Below are 22,530 nucleotides of genomic sequence, written 5' to 3' on the forward strand. Positions count from 1 at the left end.
CCACTCAGTGTATACTCATATACCTTCCCTTTACTACTTCAGCTCTGCCTACAGCCCTCCTGAAATGTCTATGCAAATACTGACTTTCTGGTGGCTGATAATGGCATTAGTCATAAACAATGCTGCCATCGAGACAATGCCTGAGCCTGCTAATGGGTTGCTTCGATCCCTTGCATTATGGGATGAGAACACAGATCCTCCACTACAAGTGCAGACACAAAGGCGGTATTTGTGGTTTGGCAATAGAGTGACAATGACTAAGGTAAGAGGTATCTGAAGACACTGCATGTCCTTTTATTCCGTGCCATCTAGTTATTCATTTTATTCCGTGTCATCTAGTTATTCATTTTATTCCGTGTCATCTAGTTATTCATTTTATTCCGTGTCATCTAGTTATGGATTTGAATTGAGCGGAGAACGCTTACTGAGGAGTTTTCTGTGAAGCGTTTCCTCCTACATTACTAAAACATTTATTCAGCAAAGGCTGAAGAGCTAACCAAGCTTGATATCTGCAAGGGATGCGATTGTTTGGAACATTGCTTCCGACAACAGAGGCACATAAGAGCTAATTTTCAAGGAAATATGAGCAAGTGTCATAAGTATCGTGTGCTGTGAGTTTCCAACGTGCTGGCGGTTCTGTGACAGAGGCCTGACTGTTACCCCCTGTCCACAGAAATCAATGAGCCCTTTCACCCTGCATGTGCGGTATGATGAGGTGTATGATGTGGTGTACTAACCTATAGTAGCCAATTATAATTCATCTCAGTGACCTGCCTTTCGAAAACTGAAACATAAATGGTTACTCTGCTTTAATGTACTTTGTAAAGTATTAGCCAGAGCATTATTCTAAGCACTATTCTGGACTTTCTCAAATGTGTCATCTCAAATCCTCCTCGGAACTTTGCATAACTGTTGTCGATGGCTGCTCAGATCTGCTAGCCGAGGGGGCCTTTGCCTAAATGACCGGATGCCTGATTTGCTCTAGAAAAATGCCTCATTCTGGTTTCTTACTTACTTCATAAATCCTCCTCAATGTTTCTGGGCCAGAGATACAATAATTACAGTTAGAATAATAGAGTTAAAGTCCAAAGGCATAATATAACACAAAATAAAATATAGCGGCTATGAAAACTAGAGTCGTACACTTAAAACTGAACTGAATGTGTGAAAATCTTCTCCTATAGAAACAAGATGACTTGGTGTTTAAATATGGAGACATTATAGAACACATACAGAATTTCTTATGTAATACTTTAAAGCCCAACTCCGGACTGGACACAAAATGAATAGTGATGCCCCCCTCGCCCTTGCATACAAGATATAGTGGAGGGTTTGTGGGACTTGTCGACGGGAAGGAAGCCTGCAGGACAGTGGAGGTAAGCAATACTCTCTTATATGTCCCCACCCCAGGCTAAACGAGCAATATAGCGTGCGTGCGTGTGTGCGCGTGTCACTATTTAATATTTTGGGTCAGATCTGAACTTTAAAACCAATCACCAGCCACAGCTCTTCTTCAGGTTAAGATGGAGTGTAGACTAATTAGACTTCTCTCACTTTGTAGATACTGCTTGTGTCGTCTTTGGCGAGATTCGTCCTCACTGCCTGTTCTAACACTATTTACCCAGAGAGGATTTGAGGAGAAACCTCCCAAACAGGGCTAGGGTTAGCAATTGACAGAGGTTCTAACCTTCTGCCATGTTATAGGAAACAAAACAAAAAGTTTGGGCCAAAGTAAGGATTTAAACAGCAGCTATCAGTTGCTACACAATCTAACACAATATCACAGTACAACTGTGTGCGTGTAGTTTTCATCATTGTGTGTGTGTGTGTTTATATATCAATGGTGTGTGTGTGTGTGTGTGCTGCCATCAAGTGATCAGATTCCGGTATGGACAATTATAAGTAAATGACAATTGGTATACTGCTGCTCAGTGGTTGCTTCATTATAATACAGTGCACATATTCTTTCCATTGTAAACCAATATCATGTATTATACTGCCACCGGGTGCTTGTTTTATAATATTGCAATACGCGGTCTTTCCATTGTAAACTGATATAGAGTATTATTCTATGAACAATTGGGTTTTCTTTGAAGAACGCAGCACACATTATGTCTATTGTAAACCAATATCATGTATTATACTGCCATCCGGAGGTTGTTTTCTGATATTACAGCACACATATTATTTCCATTAAACTGATATATAAAATGCAATGTTTACAGAAAAGGGGAAAAGTGATCTTAACCAGTGGCGTAACAATCACCATAGCGACCCAGGCGGCCGCTATGGGGCCCGGGCACAGGGGGTCCGGCCTGGGTTGCTATGGCATGTGGGGGTGCTGGCTGTCACAGACACAGCTCAGCAGCGGCCACGGCGCATTTCCCCTCATAGCCGCTGCGGAGCTGTGTCAGTGACAGCTGTCACTCACGGCTCTCTGCAGGGATTCCCCGCTTCCCTGCTCCGATCCTCCAGCGATAGGCAGAGCCAGCTGTCAATCACGCAGCTGGGTGGATTTCCACAGTAATGTTAGGATCCGTCACGGCTGCGGCGTCTTAGTATACCGCGAGCTGTAGCTCCCTATATACTGAGCTTTGGGTGACGGGAGGACGCTAGTTTGGGTCCTCCCGTTACCCTAAGGAGAACTATGGGGAAAAGCCCTGACCCCATAGTTCTCCTTTAACTGAAAAAACTGAAGATAGAAGCTGATTGGATGCCGTGCACAGGTACTTTGGACTCTGGAGGCAACCACAATTGTTACAGGAAAAAAGCTAGACAGGGAAGATTTCGCACAGAAACGCTTCCGAATTTCTGATGAAACAACTTACAAAGGCAAACAGCTTTTAAGCGGACAATAAAAATGCAGTAAAAATCTTACCTGTGGCTTGACAGAAAACGAAGTACGATATAATATAAAACGAAGTACCAGTCGTCACTATGGTCTGGACTTGCCATAACTTTTTATTCCTGTATAAAAGGAAATAAATCGGCCATCAGATATACGCCAAAAGAAAAAAAACACACATGCATCGTGCACTACCACCTCCACTCTGCATCAAATGGGGGTACACCATGACTTCAAAAAAATTGAGCAAAGCCGATATAAAATAAAACATAACCGCATATTAATAACGTCACAAAAGCCAAAAGAGAAATTAGCTGTCAGCTTCATGTCAGCATTCAGATCCGCTTCTATCAGGTTACACAGCAGGGAAATCCTCCCCGCTGTGTAACCTGTCATGGACGGAGCGCTGCTTCGTTCGGCGGGGCTTCGTCCGTCAGGGGGTGGGGCTTCAGTTGGTTGGGGGGCGGTGTCTTCGGCCGGACGGGGCGGGACGTGCTGGGGAGTGCCTCACCTGGAACAAGAGATACGTCACTACTCTATTGGACAAACCTCGTCCCTCCCCCTGATACTTTCATTTTCATATCTTGTTTCCTCAACACTTTATTCCTGCAGAATCTGGCAGGAGATGAGAACATGAAGTCATTTCTCCTCCATTGGTATTTTCTTCACAATCTGGTTTTCTCTACATAGGACACTCTATTGCAGGGACATGCGGTCAGGGGAGGCAGGTGGGGCAGAGCCTCACCTAGAATTATGGAGGAAAAAGCTGTCAGCTTCAAGTCTGAAGCTGTCAGCTTTTTCTCCATTCAGATCGGCATCTAACAGGTTGCACAGCGGGGAAATCCTCCTCGCTGTGTGACCTGTGATGGACGGAGCGCTGCTTCGTTCGGCGGGGCTTCGTCCGTCAGGGGGTGGGTCTTCGGCCGGCGGGGGCCGGACGTGCTGGGGAGTGCCTCACCCGGAACAAGAGATACCCCACGTCACTGCTCTATTGGACAAACCTCGTCCCTCCCCCTGATACTGTATAAGCATTTTGCAACAAAGGTTTTGGACTGAGACCCCATTCGCACTGAGCTACAACAAAATAATAGGGCTGGTAATGATTAACATTTTCGTGTTCGATTAATCGAATTTTTTTTTTTAATCGATTCATTTCGATTAATTATAACGCACATACAGATCCAACTACATTGGCCTATACACGTACAGCACAGCAATGACGTAATAAAATGAACTAGGATCACACTAATCCAGCACGTTATTCATCTCACGAGCCCCACTCAAAATTAGCTACAAAATAAGTGCTTTTTCAGTGCTGATTTGAGCTGATCGACTTTGAGCGACAGTGCACATTTTGTCACGCTACGTAGCGCTTCTTTTGGCGGCCTATCAAAGTCTACTGGGGCCAAATCGCTCGAAATCCGCAGAAAAATAGCTCAGATTCGAGCGACAATCTTCAGCTGCAAGCGACAGGCGACATCGAGCTGCAAGATGTCAACATCTCCATTGAAATGCATTGGAAGAGCTACACTGAGCTTTATATTTGAGCGATTTTTGAGCGGAAATGGCGCTGCAAAACGCTCAGTGTGAACGGGGTCTGAAGTGTCACCTGTAATTGATGAAGCCTAGAGCCAAGGATTAGTCCCGCTGTCACTTCTGTTACTTTATCATTGAAGGGTAATGATGAGACAGATCCATATACATATCCATAATACAGTGATTACAATGATATGTTCCCTAATGCGGTTCCATTGTTCATATCACACCCGGTCTCTGTCTACATGGAGGTTGTATGTTCTCCCTATATGTGCAGATCTCCTTCACTCACTCCATGGGAGGTTGACTGGCTTTCAGAAGGGATCAGTGGGATACACAACATCACATTCTTAGGAAGTTTGGGCACTTATATAAAACTATATGGGCCTGTCAATCAAACCATCCTCCCACGGGTCATCCCACTACGCTATGAATTGAGTACACAATGGGCGGGTCAGTCTGGGACCGGCTTCCTCCCATTACACTATGAATAAACTATGCAGTGGGTGGGGTTATATATACAGTGAGTGGGGTATGTAAAAAATGGGACACGGGACCTCCCACTACACTGAAACACAGAAAGGCGTACACAATGTTTGGATCACACTGGGACCCAGGTCCCCCAATTACACTACAAATGAACTACATTGTGGGCAGTGTCAAAATACACAGTGGGTGGCACTAATTACGCAGTGGGGGTGTAAGTACGCAGTGGGCGGGTCACACCAGGATATGGGCCTTCCCACTACACTATGAATGAGCTACAGAGTCGGTGGGTCAGACCACAGTGGGTGGGATTAAGTGCATCATGGGCAGGTCAGACTGGGACATGGGTTCTTCCACTACGAATGAACTGCACGGTGGGCAGGCTTATGTACACAGTAGGTGGGTCAGACCACAGTGGGAGGGGACTAAGTACACCATGGGTGGGTTAGATCAGGACAAGGGTCCTCCCACTTAACTATGAATAGACTATACAGTGGGTAGGTCAGACCGCTGTAGGCGGGTCAGACCAGGACATGGGTCCTCCCACTTAACTATGAATAGACTATAAAGTGGGTAGGTCAGACCGCTGTAGGCGGGTCAGACCAGGCCATGGGTCCTCCCACTTAACTATGAATAGACTATACAGTGGGTAGGTCAGACCGCTGTGGTTGGGTTAGATCAGGACAAGGGTCCTCCCACTTAACTATGAATAGACTATACAGTGGGTAGGTCAGACCGCTGTAGGCGGGTCAGACCAGGACATGGGTCCTCCCACTTAACTATGAATAGACTATAAAGTGGGTAGGTCAGACCGCTGTAGGCGGGTCAGACCAGGCCATGGGTCCTCCCACTTAACTATGAATAGACTATACAGTGGGTAGGTCAGACCGCTGTAGGCGGGTCAGACCAGGACATGGGTCCTCCCACTTAACTATGATGAGACTATACGGTGCATACGTCAGACCGCTGTGGGCGGGTCAGACCGGGACATGGGTCATCCCACTACACTATGAATAAACTATACAGTGGGTAGGTCAGACCACTGTGGGCCGGTCAGACCGAGAAATGGGTCCTCCCACTACACTATGAATAGAATATACAGTGGGTGGGTCAGACCGCTGTGGGCGGGTCATACGCAGACATAGGTCCTCCCACTACACTATGAATAGACTATACAGTGAGTAGATCAGACCAGGACATGGGTCCTCCCACTTAACTATTAATAGACTATACAGTGGGTAGGTCAGACCGCTGTGGGCGGGTCAGGCCGGGACATGGGTCCTCCCATTACACTATGAATGAACTATACAGCGGGTATGGTCGCACTGGGACTCAGGTACTCCCACTACACTGAACAAGGACAGCAGCGACCAACCTTATTAAACAGAAATAAAGGGGGGTGACCCTTTATCATGTAGCGGTAACATTGGGATATCTCCTGGGTGGATGATTGCATTGAGGAAAAAGAAAAAAACTAATTTTTTTTGGAGAGGGGCAGCTCTGATGTTAATACGAGCGATTAAAAACCAACTCCCAATGCTTACAGTCTGGGGAGATTTCCCATCACTTCCTGTTATGTCTAAAAAGTCATCGCTGTCTGCACACTTCTGTTCTGGAGAGAACCGCACCCCAATTTCCTGTACAGCTGTCCCCGAGACAGGAAGTGAACGGAAACTTCCCCTAGACTGACCGATATCAAATGAGATGTTATGAACTTTATTATCTATCTGAGTGTATGGGATGTTGTATTAAAGGGGGAATTGGCCTTTAACACACATGGACCTGAAAGGTTCACCTGCAGTGAATGTTTGCTGAATATCAGATACACCTCTTTACTTCTCCTTCTGTGGAAAGCTCACCAGTGTTCATATTTACACAAGCGGTAGAGATTGTTTATGTATTATTTCCTTTCTATGGAACAATATTTGGCATTCTAGGTACACAAAGGTTTGTCTTATTTACTAACATTCACTCTGGTATGTAAACAAGGCCCATAACAGGCCTCACATAGCCTACAACCACCAGAGACATGTATATGGAGGTTGCAAATGCATGCATATGGTGTATATGCATGCATATGATGTATATGCATGATAATAGGGTTTCTGCTGAATTATTCCAGTGCAATAATGTAAATATAATACAATTACCTTCTTCCAGTATCACTTTACAAGTGTCTTACATTACAGGGGACATAAAGAGACATTTGGGGTGCACAAGGTGGCGTGACTGCTCTATGACGCACAGGCTAATGTGGGGCCCCGGACGTGCACAAACACAGGTACTGTGGGGTCCCTCGGTGACAGGGACACATACATGGAATGGGTTGAGTCCTCGGTGACAGGGACACAGCGGTCCCCTCTTCATGTCATCTCCTCAGCCATCTGAGGAGGTCTGACTGAATTCCCGCCCGCCAACTCAGCCCACCACAGCTGGCCACTCCCTCCCGCCAGCGCAGCCAATAGCTGCCCGCCCCAGACTCTTCATTTACATCCCGGCCTTCATTGGTTGAGCCGTGATTTTTTTTGCCGGGAGTTAATACCGCGCTCTGAGAGGCGAAAAAGTGATGACGTACCCGGTGTCTGTCGAGTAATCACTTCCGGGGCTGACATGGCGACTGTCAGAGATCGGAAGGGAGGCAGGGGAGAGCAGGATGGGACGGGGGATTTGTACTCGGTGTTGCTTCCCACCTATAACGAGAGGGAAAACCTACCTATCATCCTATGGCTGCTGGTCAAGTACTTCGGAGAGAGGTGACTTCCTGTGAACGAGCACCTGTCTATTGTACCAGTCCTGCGCATCCCTATATATCCCTATGGATGATATATCTTTCCATCACATGAGCTGTACATTGTATGTTCCAAGTGTCATGAGAAAACCTTACTTCCCTTTAAACCTGTCACGTGACCTGGTAATGTGCCCCTAGGGCTTTCACATGACCTGTACACAGCGCGGGCATGCCTTTTGTTTACATCTTTAAAGAGAACCTGTCCCCTGTACTAGTATTATCATAGGCTCTATTTGAATGAGGGGTTACATGAGAATGATGGCGCATCGCCCAATAACGCATCCTGTGTGAATGGGGCCTAGTTTCAGGATCGTATTATAATCCTGGCATGACATCTATTAAAGTCTGTGCTTCAATCTCCTTGTTGTCTATTCTCATTTAAATATAAAATAGCTTTGTGGTCACATGTCTTTTCTCATGTAGGTCTTGCAGTGACTTATGGGATTTGTAGTTCCATAGTGCTGAAGTTGCCTCCCCTTTTGTCTATATTTATCTGACCGCTGAGCCTGTACCGTGTATTCTATAACACAGTGCTGCAGCTCTTGTTTCCATCCAGACTTTTATTGCTTAGTAAATGAAACCCATTTTGTCTCTTCAGTGGATATAAATATGAGATCATCATCATAGACGATGGAAGCCCGGATGGGACATTGGAGGTAGCGAAGCAGCTGCAGAAGATCTATGGGGCAGACAAGATAGTGAGTGTTCTCGTACTGATCCCATGTCATGTCTTCTTATACACATCTGACTCTCTGTGAGGGTAATACTATAGTGTGCCTGGTGGGCTTCTCCTTATGAAAGGCACAAGACTGGGGGGAGAAAGGGGGTGGACCAGGAAAGGCAAAATATAATCAGATTAGGCTTCATCTTTAAGGTTCTTGTGGACAGTTTCCCATTTCTATACAGAGTAGGGAGTCTTGTCTTCATTTATAAAACTCCTCCTTGTAGTAAAGTGTGTCATCATTCTGTCTTTTTCTCATAGTTACTCCGACCCAGGGAAAAGAAACTGGGACTAGGTAAGTCTTTGTATTCATAGCCAAACCCAGGGACCGGGGGCAGTCTGGGACAGCCGGGGACCGGGGGCAGTCTGGGACAGCCAGGGACCGGGGGGCAGTCTGGGACCGGGGGCAAGTCTGGGACAGCCGGGGACCTGGGACGGCCAGCCACAGTTGGCTATGATTTGTGTTGGGTCTGTAGATGTGGAATTCACTTTCTCCTCTTGGATGTGTTGAGTAGTTGTGTGTTTTGTGTTCTGCAGGAACAGCCTATATACACGGCATGCAGCACGCTTCTGGAAACTTCATCATCATCATGGACGCAGATCTCTCCCACCACGTATGTGTCTGCAGTATGTTAGCACTACTGAACACCTCTGTTTCGTCTCCCCTCCTTACCATGGTGGGAGGTATTTTGTAGGCCAAGGAAGAGAAGTGAGCAGGGCTGATAATAGTGCTTGAGATTACAGCGTAGACTGCACAGAATTTTTGGCAGGATCAAAAGTTATTTTTTTGCACTTGAACAGATCTAACAAAACTTACAGATATAATAAAAAAAATTACATGACAGTCTATACCCTACTGACTCCCTGACGGGTGCTGGATTGAACTTGGCACAGGGATGGTGGGAGCCCCTCATAATGGGCACAGCAGGTGTGGAGACCCGGGAGCTCAGCACAGGGATGGTGGGAGCTCCTCATAATGGGCACAGCAGGTGTGGAGACCCGGGAGCTCAGCACAGGGATGGTGGGAGCCCCTCATAATGGGCACAGCGGGAGTACAGACCCGGGAACTCAGCACAGGGATGGTGGGAGCTCCTCATAATGGGCACAGCGGGAGTACAGACCCGGGAACTCAGCACAGGGATGGTGGGAGCTCCTCATAATGGGCACAGCGGGAGTACAGACCCGGGAACTCAGCACAGGGATGGTGGGAGCTCCTCATAATGGGCACAGCGGGAGTACAGACCCGGGAACTCAGCACAGGGATGGTGGGAGCTCCTCATAATGGGCACAGCGGGAGTACAGACCCGGGAACTCAGCACAGGGATGGTGGGAGCTCCTCATAATGGGCACAGCGGGAGTACAGACCCGGGAACTCAGCACAGGGATGGTGGGAGCTCCTCATAATGGGCACAGCGGGAGTACAGACCCGGGAACTCAGCACAGGGATGGTGGGAGCTCCTCATAATGGGCACAGCGGGAGTACAGACCCGGGAACTCAGCACAGGGATGGTGGGAGCTCCTCATAATGGGCACAGCGGGAGTACAGACCCGGGAACTCAGCACAGGGATGGTGGGAGCTCCTCATAATGGGCACAGCAGGTGTACAGACCCGGAAACTCAGCACAGGGATGGTGGGGGGCCCTCATTATGGGTACAGCATGTGTACAGACCCTCAGCACAGGGATGGTGGGAGCCTTGCTGGGAGGGTGGGATCTATCAGAATGCATTGTCTTGTCATTCTACCCTCAATGTTTCTTTAGTTTATTGGCTATAATAAGGTGCATTGCCAAACTTTCTTCTTTTTTTGTGCTTATTTTGTAGCCTAAATTCATCCCAGAGTTTATAAAGTGAGTATTCTTCTCTTTTGGGGGGGTTTATATTGATTACTAGCCACAGTGTTCCTATGCATGCAAGTGTATATGAGATTAAGCTGTGTCTGCAGGATTGTAGATGTGTGGAAACGTTAGTCCTCCTGTCAGGTTTGTATTGCTGTCTGCTGCAGTGGGCAAAGTTAACCCTCTCTCTGTCCTGGTGAATAATGTCACAGTGGTGCAAGGGGCTGGGAACTCCTATATTGTACACTTGGAACAGGAGCTGAGGGAAATCTTCCAGTGGGGACACCAGTGACAGAAGTCTAAGAGGGCATATGGCCTCACTTTGCAGTGATTTCCTCTCCCTTCCTGCTGTGTCTCTGGCCCAAGAATTGAAGGGTAACCTCTCCATTGGGACACAGAGGAAGAAAGAAAAATTCCTGACGGCTTTTTACTTTTTCCTATTCAAAACAAAGTTGTTTTTTGGATTTAATTAGCTGAATTCTGGCACAAAAACATTAACTTAAATTTAATTCCCTATATCCACCAAGGATATAAATCCCCTACCTTTTAATGGCAGTGGTGGCATAATCACTGTGCTGTACATAGCATGTAGAGAGAGCAGAGTTGTGGGAGGGACCCAGCAGGCCCCACCCTCTACAGGAGGGGGCGGAGACGAGACCAGTCATCCTGTGCAAGGAGAGAGAGCAGCAGTGAGCGGTTATTACAGGAGGGGAGGAGACAAGACCAGTCACCCTGTGCAAGGAGAGAGAGCAGCAGTGAGCGGTTATTACAGGAGGGGAGGAGACCAGACCAGTCACCCTGTGCAAGGAGAGAGAGCAGCAGTGAGCGGTTATTACAGGAGGGGAGGAGACCAGACCAGTCACCCTGTGCAAGGAGAGAGAGCAGCAGTGAGCGGTTATTACAGGAGGGGAGGAGACCAGACCAGTCACCCTGTGCAAGGAGAGAGAGCAGCAGTGAGCGGTTATTACAGGAGGGGAGGAGACCAGACCAGTCACCCTGTGCAAGGAGAGAGAGCAGCAGTGACTGGTCTTTATTACAGGAAGCTCCAATTCTCACACTGGATTACTGCACAGATCTGGAAAAAAAAATGCAAAGCTCACCGAGATTAAGGAAGAATACAAAGGACTCTTGTACTCCGGGATCAGCAAATATTGTCCTCATACAGCTTTTAATGTTTATGGAAAGGGGGAAAACGAGCAATGTACTTTGGAGCTGGGAATCACAAGATCTATTTCTACAGTGATGTACATGAAATTGTACCTTAAATATTTCTTCATTTCCTCTGTTGTATTTGGATTGGTGGCAGGCCAGTAGATGTAATTCTATATATATAGTTCTCGCATCTCTCTCAAGAAACCTGATTTTTCCTTTTCTCAGTAAACAGAAAGAAGGGGACTTTGACGTTGTGTCTGGCACTCGCTACATTGGGAACGGCGGTGTGTATGGCTGGGATTTAAAAAGGAAGGTGATCAGGTTTGTACTTTCTTTTATAAATGGCCCCGTGATTGTTCCTTGGCCCTCAGGCTTTTCCTTGAAGCTGAAGTTCAATCTGCTCATGTTTTGTCATTGCTGCTTCATCAACATTCTAATGACATTTTTGAATAAAACATCTGTTTTTATAACCAGCGATGTCACCACCTGGTCTATATGCAATGCAGGCAGATCATAGGAGGTGGGAGGGGCCGGCAGGGTGCTGTACAAAGCTTCCTGAAAACATCACAGCACCCTGTCTCAGTACTCCTCCCAAGAGCCTTCAGCCCTGATCAGTGGGATGTCTCCTAGGAGGAGTTATGCAAATATCAAAATGCTTTAATGTGGGGGGGGGTTTCAACCTGGAGGAGTGGGAGTTCCGAGTTAGGTTGCATTTTTATGCCGACCACCCTAGGTTACACCCACATGTGATGCTGAGCCTCCATGATTGAAAGAACTGAAATCCATTGAATGAAAGGGGCGGGGCCAGGGACAGTCAGTTAGGTGCTGCTGGACATCCTCCAACCAGGAAATAAGGCAGGCTCTATCTGACTGGCTGCAGCTTCTAATGCACATTGTGAGGAGCTCCCAGTGTGCAGTGATATCAGAGGAAGCCATTTCAGTCCAGGAGAGGAGCCGGTACAACTGTGCCAGACTGAGGGAAGGGACTAGCGTGTGGGAATCCTGTGTTCCTCCTCCAGTCTAAAGCTGGCCATACACCTGTCAATTACTTTCATTCAACCCGCGGGCTGAACGGAAGAAATTGATGCAATTCTTCCAAGACCAACAGCGTGTTGATCGATGAATCGGCGCTGTTTGCATTGTATTCTGACAGGTTCCATCGGCACCTGTCAGAATTCCCAATCTGAGTGGGCAGCTCATTGACTGCCGGCTCTGATCATACAAAGATTTTCCAGCTGGCTCCTTCGGTCAGCTGATCGAGGAATGCCGACTGAAAGGGAGCAGACAGCCCCATGCAGTGGCTGAGATGGGCACCTGCTCGCAAGGATTTTCCTGCTCGCATCCCAATCTGATCCCCGTGTCTGGGATGAGCATTGCCATTGATGGCATCTATTGTGGTATTGGAACAAGTGAGGTGGCTCTCCAACAGTGGACACAGTAATAAAATAATTACCGTAGTGTGGGGATGGGTGTCATCCACTGCAATGTATTTCTTTACTTCCTGTCTTGTCACTGGGACAGGAAATGCATGGACGTCTTCCAAAAGGGGCACAGAATGCATTAAAAACCTTGTAAAGTTGAAAGAAAAAAAGTGAGGTGCCGCATCTGTAAAGCAGCAGGTGTTCTCGGTCTTAAGCGATATTGAGGGAATGATTCTCATTAGGCAGCTCTCCTAAAAATGGTGGCTGAGCGTCAGCTCTTTGCTCGAGTAGGGACTGGGTGTGCAACAATGAAAGCGCCAAGTACAGTATATATAAATTCAGATTCCATTTTTATTCAGACTCTATCATAAAAAAGCCAATGTGTTTTGAGGTTCAAAGGGTCCCCCTTCATCAGGGCTTAGTACTGCAGTATGTCTGCTGTCTCTGACCATTTCCTGTAGTATGTCTGCAGTCTCTGACAGTCAGCTGTAGTAATACATTAACTAAAATTATGTGCAGACCTTGATGCTTTCACTGGCCATGCTTGAGGCCCCTTTATATGAAGAAAGTCGACCAGCGACCTGATGTAGCCCTTCATATGTGTGGGCAAACCTACTGTCTGACAATGTTGGTATCAAGAGTCTAACTCTATGACAGGGGGCAGATGTTGGATTATCCGAACCAAGTTTTTGTGAGGGTCGGTATATTTAATTGTTATAACATGTCCTCACCTTTATGCCTGCATGGTTGTGACATGAGGTCAGGCTATTGGGTTCTGTGATTACTGGTGACACTAACCTGCTCTGTATTTTGCTTTCTTACATAGCCGAGGAGCAAACTTTCTGAGTCAGGTCTTGCTGCGCCCCGGAGCCTCTGACTTAACCGGAAGTTTCAGGTGAGTCAAATCATTTTCTTGCGGATTAATTGGTAATTTAGCATAACACATTCTACATACACAAGGGAATGGAGTTGCAATTACTTATACTTATTAATTACCGCTCCTGGGTTTCCATAAACAATAAATAAAGTATTGGTTCCCTCAAACACAAGGAAATCCCACAGTGGAGCTGGATATTTGATAATAATTATTGTATCAACATAATAGTTATATCACAAACGTTTAATATTCTAGAAAAATTAAACAAACCACACAGTGCTGACATTTAAAATTCTAATTGCTTCCCTGCAATGGCTCGATTGAAAACACTAAATTTAGCATAACACTAGCTCAGAGATGAGAGGAAGTTATGGTTCTGCTATATATCTCTCTTCCTGGAGTGCACCTTTAATTAAAATGAGCAAGGATGCTATTTTACTTGTATCAATTCAGTAAGTGGGGGAGGGGGGGTTCTGCATTCGCTATAATTAGCTGATGCTTTGCGGATAAGAAAAGCTGCAGGCCTTGTATGATTGGGTACTAGGGGGAAGATAATTTATTTTGTATTTTTCCGTAAAAGGAAAGAGAATTTTGACATTTGAATTTCTGGGCGGTTTTAGACCCGCTGCTATAACTGGAATGTTATCTTCAATAATTAAGTTACAGCATTGCTTCTATTGCTGAAAGTGAAGCTTTCCTTTTAATAAGTGTCAAATAAAAACCACTTGTGATCGATTTTTGTCTGGTGTGTAACTTAAAAGGAAAAGGATGGGACGTTTTTTGGGGTGGCGCCCAACTGACATCCAATTGGTTCTCAGGGCTGGGGTCAGTAAGGCTCACCCTCGCATCCATGCTGAGGAATAATGGCGATGTTGGTCACTGGGTCCCATACACCGCATCTGGTGGTCCATAGGTGACTCCAAAAGAAGAAAAATGGCCTCCAGATTCCACAGTGCAACCATTATTTTGAAGAATTAAGCATCGCAGAGCAGGGAGACTTTAAAGCCCAATTTTAGCCCAAACTTTGGAGTTTTAGGCAGATTGAGGAAAGCTTAGAACCTCTGCCAGGAGTTTATTGCTGCCGAGTTCCTGCCTATTTGGTGGGTGTTAGAATAAGAAATGGGGGGGGGGGGCTCGCACGCAACCTCCCACATGGGTTATAGACACCAACAGAAACATTTTATTTAGTAGAGGAAGGGTTTCTATACTGCTGGGTTTCCATAGGGAAAATTTCCCCTCGCTTCCTGTCCAGGGCACAGGTGGTGCACAGAACAGGAAGTGAAGGAACCTGTCTAACGGGCACTGTTGCACTGCAAGACAAAATATGACCCATGGAATGTAAGCCTTCGGATTTGATGTCCTATAATCTCCTCATTCGTATTACTGGAAAATGGTGAACAGAACTGTAGCTGAAGGCAGCGTTTAGCATTACCTGTCTCTTTCCATCACCCAGGTTGTACAAGAAATCCGTCCTGCAGAAACTGGTGGAGAACTGCGTGTCCAAGGGCTATGTCTTCCAGATGGAGATGATCGTCCGAGCCCGCCAGTTTAATTACACCATCGGAGAGGTAAAATGACCATTCCTGATCAATAGCTAGTGACTGAAGAATTAGGACTGAATGGGTAGACTCAGTTCATTACATTCATCAACTGTTCCATCTATTTTGCAGGGCCTGCATAAAAGGAAAAAAAAAAGTGTAGTTTGGAAGGTTTTAATCAAAGTTATGTTTCTACAAAAACCCAGCAGCCCCCTAACCTGACCTAGACACCCCGACCGAGTTGCTTATTTACCTCTCCATAAGATCAGTTCCCTCTAGTGTTAGGTGACGGATGTCCAAAGGGTTAAATAGAGCCGTACCACTATTATCTCTAGTGTAGGGGTACTGTTCCTTTTAAGTCCATGGGGGTATACTATGCAAGGGAGGGGGCTTCCACTGTCAAGGAGACATAAGTAAGCAGTGGAGTGAGTGTCTGGGTTATGGTAGAGGACGGGGCTGGGTAGGCTGGGCTGGTGGTACTAACTTGCCCTATAACTGTTGTAGTTCCAGTTGAATGAAGCCATCAACCAGCTAAAACACTTTTTCATAAAACGGGGACAGGTCAGAACCTCTGTCAGGTTTTTATTGCTGTCTGTGCCTCCACTGGGGATGATGGACCTCATTACCTGTCACACAGGTAGACTGTGATAGGGCGATACAAATACAGGAAGTGAAGGGAAATCCTCTCATAGATTAAGATCTAGAAGATGATCCCGCCCGCAATGTTGCAGTATTGGTCCAGCTCGGCTCCTGTGCCGTACTTTGTATGGCCTGCAGGTGGCAGCAGTCGGATCATAAATCATGTTTGCACAGGCTCAGCGGCCATGTTGTCTAGTCATACACGGAAAGATTTGTCGGATATAATTTTCCCCTTCTATATTACCGCCCGCAGATTACAGATCTGGATATTATATTGTTTTATATTGAGTCACTGGAACAAATTGGTCATCGAGAGATATTTATACATCTGACACTTCCTGTGCGTGCACGCGCCCACCACTGAATTCTGGGAATTCCCCTCTTTGTAGGAGGTTATTTGAATGACTTGTGTTTTGAAATGGTGCGTTCAGATATTTCGGGCTGCCGTGTGTGTTTTACCAGTTCTATGCTTACCGGGGGAATGCTGGTAAAATGTTATGTTTTACAAGCCGTGCATTCTGAATATAGAGCCTGGTTTACCTATAGTTGGCACTTCCTGTTGCTCGCTGTACAGGGGCAGGGACTGAGTGTCTTATTACCATACCAAAATTGGGCTGCATGGGATGGGGGAGCATTCTTTAATACCCATCTCTGGTCACCTTTAATCAGCATGGAAGGATTGAGGACTGTCAGGTTTTGATTACCCTCTGCCTCCCCGTTGAGGTTTTCCTTCACTTCCTGTCAGGAAAGGAAGTGATGGAAGATCTCTCAATAAAAAACATTTTTTGTATTACAGGAAAGGGCTGGCACTTCTGACAATACTTTATTGCAGTCTGTGCTTTCCGGACTACTGCACCCCCCTAATTTTTTGTATCGGTGTCGCAGGGACAGGAAGTCGGGGAAAGCTCTAAAATGGGTTTATAAAATCATGAGACAGGATATAAACTTTCTAAATACTTATTCGAAGATAGAAAGAGACCTCTTTGGATGGAGTTCTGCTTTAATCTCTGAGCAGACCAATAGTCAGTTTATTTATTGACTTTTTCCCTTTTACTTCCTGTCCCAGAGACACAACAGGAAGTGAGGAAATATCTACTGAGAGAAACGGGGTCCCCATTGCAAGATTTACGTTCAACTCTTGTTCGGGTGGCAAATGTTGGATATTCCGTCACTTTCACAGTGACTAGGTTCACCAGGTTAAAAATGGAGGATGAATGTACCTAGAAGAGGCACTGATGGGTTCTAAGCCTTCACCACTCCATCATAATTAAAGGATTTGGCTGTACACATACTGTGGGGCATATTTATAAAGCAGTTAATGTGACTTTATGAAACATTCACTGATGGTGAATCAATCACTCATTTAGAACACATGCCCCTGAAAAACACACGTTCAGTGGATGTCAGATTCACTGCTTTATAAATATGCCCTTTTCAGTGATTTTGCCTTAGGGCAGGTTCACAGATCTGGTCCGGAAATTGGTGTGAACCTGCCCGCAGTTCCAGTGCTTTCCAGCCCAGACAAAATGAGACACGCAGTATTTTTCTGGTCTTGTCTGGACTGCGCTGGTGTGAACAGAGGCCAGAAATAGCATATGGATACATTAGGATGCATTTTGGGTCCGGAAACAATCTGGTCTGGTCTGGAGATGATCTGGATGTGGTGTGAATGGTCTCTTAACCCCTTCGTGACTGACGACGTACAGTGTACGTCGCCAGCATCGGGGCTGTTTAAACAGACTCCCGGTGACTTTTGCCGCCGGGACTCTGTTTAAACTTGTAGAGCCGACTGTCGGCTTTACAACAGAAGCGATCCTGGCGACTTACCTGTCGCCAGATCGCTTCTGCGTCCCGAAGAATAGGCAGAGCCAGCTGTCACTCACGCAGCTGGGCGGATCTCGTCATCGATGTCGGGATCCGCTCCGGCTGCGGCGTCTCAGTATACAAGCTATACTGAGCTTAGGGTGACGGGAGGACACTAGTTTGTGTTCTCCCGTTACCCTAAGGAGAACTGCGGGGAAAAGCCCTGACCCCATAGTTCTCCTTTTAAGGCCCGATGTTTTGCTGCATTGTCTGACTTTCCCGATCTGCTTAATTCCTAAACAGGTTCCAATATCGTTTGTGGACCGTGTGTATGGAGAGTCCAAGCTGGGGGGAAATGAGGTGGTCTCCTTCCTGAAAGGCCTCTTAACGCTGTTCGCAACCACATGACCCAAGAGCGTGGCGTCTACCTACTCAGTAATGCGCACCCTCCCCCGTAATGATATCTGACCAAATGGAGACTCAAATCAATATGGTTTTGTAGAAAAGGACTGCACAATTAATAAATAAATGCTTTTTATATAAGTGAGAATCTGTTTTTGTTCCTAAGCTGATAATACAATATGATGTGTCACATGCTAGGTAGAAATTCTGAAAGTTCCTCACTGTGGGGAGATATTTCCAAGCACACAGCCCACTTCCTGTCACTTTTTTTGTAGGAAAATATGGTCATGGTTTCCTGGAAAGCCATGTATATAAAATATATCGGTTTAGGTTAGGGATGCACCGATACTAGTATCGGTATCGGTGCCGATACCGAGTATTTGGGTGAGTACTCGTACTCGCCCAAATGCTCCGATACCTAGCACGAGTACTTCCTGTATCAGGAAGCCGGGCAGCACATTAGTACACGCTGCCCGGTTTCCTGATTGGCCAGGACAAGGATCCCTGCTCTCTACGTACTCGCCCAAATGCTCCGATACCTAGCACGAGTACTTCCTGTATCAGGAAGCCGGGCAGCACATTAGTACACGCTGCCCGGTTTCCTGATTGGCCAGGAAACGGCTCCATGCTCTCTCGTCACTTGTGATGAGAGAGCATGGAGCTGACTTTCCGGTCAATCAGGAAGCCGGGTAGCGTGTAATGACGCAGCGCCCGGCATTCTGATTGGCCCGGGAAGCCGGCGTCATGCTCCCTCGTCATCTCATGAATCATAATATTAAGAAAGTGACCTTAAAGCATTAGTTTGTATTGCTTTAGAAATTTTTTTACCTGTCCCTTTAAGAAAAAGTATCGGTAATTGGTATCTGTGAGTGCTTGGTCAAAAGTATCGGTACTCGTACTCTGTCTTAAAAAAGTGGCATCGGTGCATCCCTAGTTTAGGTAAAACCAGTTTTGGGGCTTATCCCTTATATTCTGAGTTTGGAATGTTGTAGTGAAGCATGTGCGCTATACCAGGGGTATAGAACACATGCTCATTATAGCGCTGACCCTGGATAGGCTGTATAGAGCAGGGGTAGCCAACCAGTGGTCCTCCAGCTGTGGTGGAACTACAAATCCCATGACGCATTGCAACATTCTCACAGCCACAGACATGACTCCCGGAGAGAGATGCATCATGGGATTTGTAGTTTCCCCACAGCTGGAGGGCCACTGGTTGGCTACCCCTGCTCTATACAGCCTATCCGGGGTCAGCGCTCTAATGAGGTCAGGTTGTCTTTTCTATGTTAGGCTGCTTGTGCACGAATGCTAAGTAGCTCCAAATAGGGTGACAACACTTTGCGCCTGTCTGTCAATTGTTCTCCTGTGTGGTCAGCTTGTCACGTGGGCTTCCTATGGAGACTACGGGCAAATGTGCCATTGCATGGGCATGGTCCATCAGCAAACCCGCCCTGAAAAATGTTGCGTAGCTGTCACTGGGGCGCATGTAGACAGGAAGTGGGTGCAGGCGATCGGCAGCACGGAGATACAACAAATGGTCAAAGGTGAATGTTATGTTGGGCTGCTTTTTAGGTCAGTTCCAAACATGGATTCCCGTACCGTAGGTGCATTTAATCTGAAAACTTTATATATTGCAGCTTATTGGTCCTTAGGGCCCGGTCCCACTTTCAAGTTGAAATGTCATTGTTTCCTATGGGACAGGTTCAGATCTTTGCACTGCAGTATATATGAGCTCATTGACATTTAGTTGGTGTTCACATGCACGATGCAACACATATGGAACCGCATAAATCCGCCCTTGCATGCGGTGTTTGAATTAATTTCCTTTTTTTCGCACGTTTGTTTATTTTCGCCTGGTGATCCTGTCCTGTTATACTTCCTGTCCTAGCGTGACAACGCTACTATACTAAAACTATGTATGACAGCGCTGGGCAAACTCGGGACTTCTAGCTGTAATAGGGACTACAAATCCCATGACCCAATGCAAGATTCTCACAAGCATAGCTCCCAGAGACAGGTGCATGAAGGGAATTGTAGTTTCACCACAGCTAGAGGGCCACAGTGCCCACCCCTGATGTAGGACCAAATAAGACACATTACTGGTAAGGGTTTACATATTCTAAGGCTGGGGGGTGGGCAAATTTCAGCCCTCCCGCTGTGGTGCAACTACAAATCCCATGATGGATTGCAAGACTTTTGACAGACATGACTCCCAGAGGCAGATGCATGATGGGATTGTAAATCGAATGAATCGTGATCTCAAACCAATGTTTATTTTGATCCTTTTGTGCAGGGGTCTTAAATGAATACATTTTGGTTGCTTCCATATGACGTTTGTGGATATATTCGGTATAAATACATTCTAAGAATGTAATAATTTAAGGTGATGGTGCTACAGAGGCTTTGCCAATATGCTAATCAGTTGGCCTGGCTGCCCTCAATGATGATGTGTTATCACCCTGCTAGAAGATCCCTGGGGGGTCAGAAGGAATCATTCGGGGGTCTGCGCTTGCCTCCATTGTGAAATAGGAGGAGTGGGTTGCTGTTTTTTTAAATCCTTTTTGAAATGTTATGTGGGGGTGATGGCAGGTAAACCCTTTGTGCCATGTTATAGGTCCGGTATACATGCATACAGGGCTTGGTGAAATGTCAATAACATATTGATGCTCTTAATAGTTTGTGCACCTCGGTGATTCCACCCTCTGCTGTTACCCCCGAATGTCACAGATAGGAAAGCTCCCGGGTGGCCATTTTATCCCTGCAGGCCGACGCAGTAAGTTTGCACAAGGGGGCTTTGCTATAACAGGAGACGGAACAGAGAAGGTGAAAATTAGGACGTGTCCTATTTTCTCTGCTTCATCTCCGAGCAACTGTCTCCAGGAGCTCAGGAAGCAAAACACGGCTCGTCCATGATGGTGTGTGTGTAGGAGCATAAAGCGGCATGAAATATAATTACTGGCTCCACAGCTCGTTAAAGTGCAAATATGGGAGACTGCAATTCCTCTGTTCATGGAAAATGCCAAACTGAGAACGCGAAAATAAGCGCTACTCAATCGGTATGTTCAAAATCAGCTGCAGCAAAACATGGCTATAGCTGCCTGTAATGTCACCTTCCTCTTTCATGTAACCAATGCATCAGTCTTATACCATAGCAAATATGACTATGGGGGGGGACAAGAAAACCCGATGTAGTTTCCATGCCATGAACAGTCAAGCACATGTGGAATAGTACTAGGTTAGCTGTTTGGCCTTAGCTCCTTTAACATGTTGCCGGTGAGCAGGGCTGAACCAAGTTAAAAAACAAGTTTCCTTCATGATGTAATCGCAGTGTCACCTTTGCTGTTGGGGCTCAGTCACACAATGTGCATCATAACACGTGGTATGATATTGGTGGCAGTAACGCAATGTAGTGCGCTGTATAAGTGGATTTGCGTGTTTTCTTGCACCCCAATGCATATACAGGACAGTAATCTCCCCATTATCCGCCATTCAAGCAACTAGAACCCTAATGGAACCAGAAAAAAAAAAATTGAGGACTTATGTCCTCAATTTCTTTTCCAGTTGCTTGATAGACGTGCACACTAAAAAAAAAAAAAAATTGCATACTAAATTTTAGTTATTCTCTGTTTACATTTTGCTGCGGCCGACGGCAAGATTCCCCAGCTGGCAGGTGAATGTGAACAACGGGCAGGGGGCGTGTGCAATAGCCAGGATACAGTCAGCGAACCAATAGCACTCAAAACCACTTTCTTCATGTAGTAGTTTAGGGTGCTGCGGCTGTCGCTTGTTCTGCCTGATGAAGGGGATCCTTCTTTGAGACCCCGAAACGTTGCACGGAGTGTATTTATGCTGCATTAACGTCAATAAACAGACGTTTATGATGTGCCGTTGGAGTGTCTCTCTCCTTACTGTGTGCAATAGCCAGCCTGCTATTGGCAGTGGCAATTAAAAATAGCCAATAGCAGAATCTAGCCGACGGATGAATGGGGGGGGTTTGATGCTTGAGCGTTAATAGTAGCTCTCAAGAAACTACAGTTATCCGGCATCTACCAATCCCCCTGGGTACGGGATAACTGTGAGTTTACTGTATGTAGTGCTTGGCAGTCCAGTACAACACCATCATGAAAATCTGTCAGTTGCGAAGTGCTGCGTTTTCAGGGTTAGAATAGGACCTGTTTATTATTTTTCTGTTCCAGCATTGGGGTACATTTATGGTCCATTCAAAATGAACAGGCTGCCTAACCAACCTGCCTTAAAACCCAAGTCTTGGGGGACAAAAAACTTGCCCCTACACTGCAAGGGTTAACTGCTCCTTTTTGTCTAGGGTTTGTTTTGAAAGTCTTTATCTTTCCTGATCCCCGGTATTTGGCAATGGCCCCTCTCCCCTACGCTCCACCTTGTGTGTTGCCCCTCAGCATCCTCCTGTATAATGCAGGGCTATGTACCCTACATTAGATGTGATATCAGTGGGCCCCCGACCACTGGCAGCA

General features: G+C 46.3%; 1 protein-coding gene across 2 annotated transcripts; it reads left to right on the plus strand.

Annotated features, from left to right (window-relative positions):
• The first annotated feature begins 7,450 nt into the window (after positions 1-7,450).
• On the plus strand, positions 7,451-18,178 carry DPM1 (dolichyl-phosphate mannosyltransferase subunit 1, catalytic). Of its 2 annotated transcripts, XM_018566387.1 has the most exons (9): positions 7,451-7,620; positions 8,254-8,353; positions 8,638-8,671; positions 8,914-8,990; positions 10,198-10,223; positions 11,589-11,684; positions 13,611-13,679; positions 15,115-15,229; positions 17,945-18,178. In XM_018566387.1, exons 1-9 carry the CDS (start codon positions 7,478-7,480, stop codon positions 18,047-18,049), a joined length of 765 nt encoding a protein of 254 aa, XP_018421889.1. In that variant the 5' UTR covers positions 7,451-7,477; the 3' UTR covers positions 18,050-18,178. The 2 variants fall into 2 exon arrangements, with proteins under 2 accessions (XP_018421889.1, XP_018421890.1); XM_018566388.1 differs by lacking the exon at positions 13,611-13,679 and having other exon boundaries at positions 7,473-7,620; positions 17,945-18,088.
• The last annotated feature ends 4,352 nt before the right edge of the window (positions 18,179-22,530 follow it).

Source organism: Nanorana parkeri, unplaced genomic scaffold, assembly GCF_000935625.1.
Source record: "Nanorana parkeri isolate BGI_ZX_2015 unplaced genomic scaffold, ASM93562v1 scaffold946, whole genome shotgun sequence".
Classification (NCBI taxonomy): domain Eukaryota; kingdom Metazoa; phylum Chordata; class Amphibia; order Anura; family Dicroglossidae; genus Nanorana; species Nanorana parkeri.

Bases quoted from the DNA above. Each gene is read 5' to 3' on its own strand.
- DPM1 (XM_018566387.1), top strand. From the start codon at position 7,478: ATGGCGACTGTCAGAGATCGGAAGGGAGGCAGGGGAGAGCAGGATGGG. The intron at 8,354-8,637 runs GTGAGTGTTCTC...TTTTTCTCATAG, and splicing joins TCTATGGGGCAGACAAGATA to TTACTCCGACCCAGGGAAAA. The intron at 10,224-11,588 runs GTGAGTATTCTT...TCCTTTTCTCAG, and splicing joins TTCATCCCAGAGTTTATAAA to TAAACAGAAAGAAGGGGACT.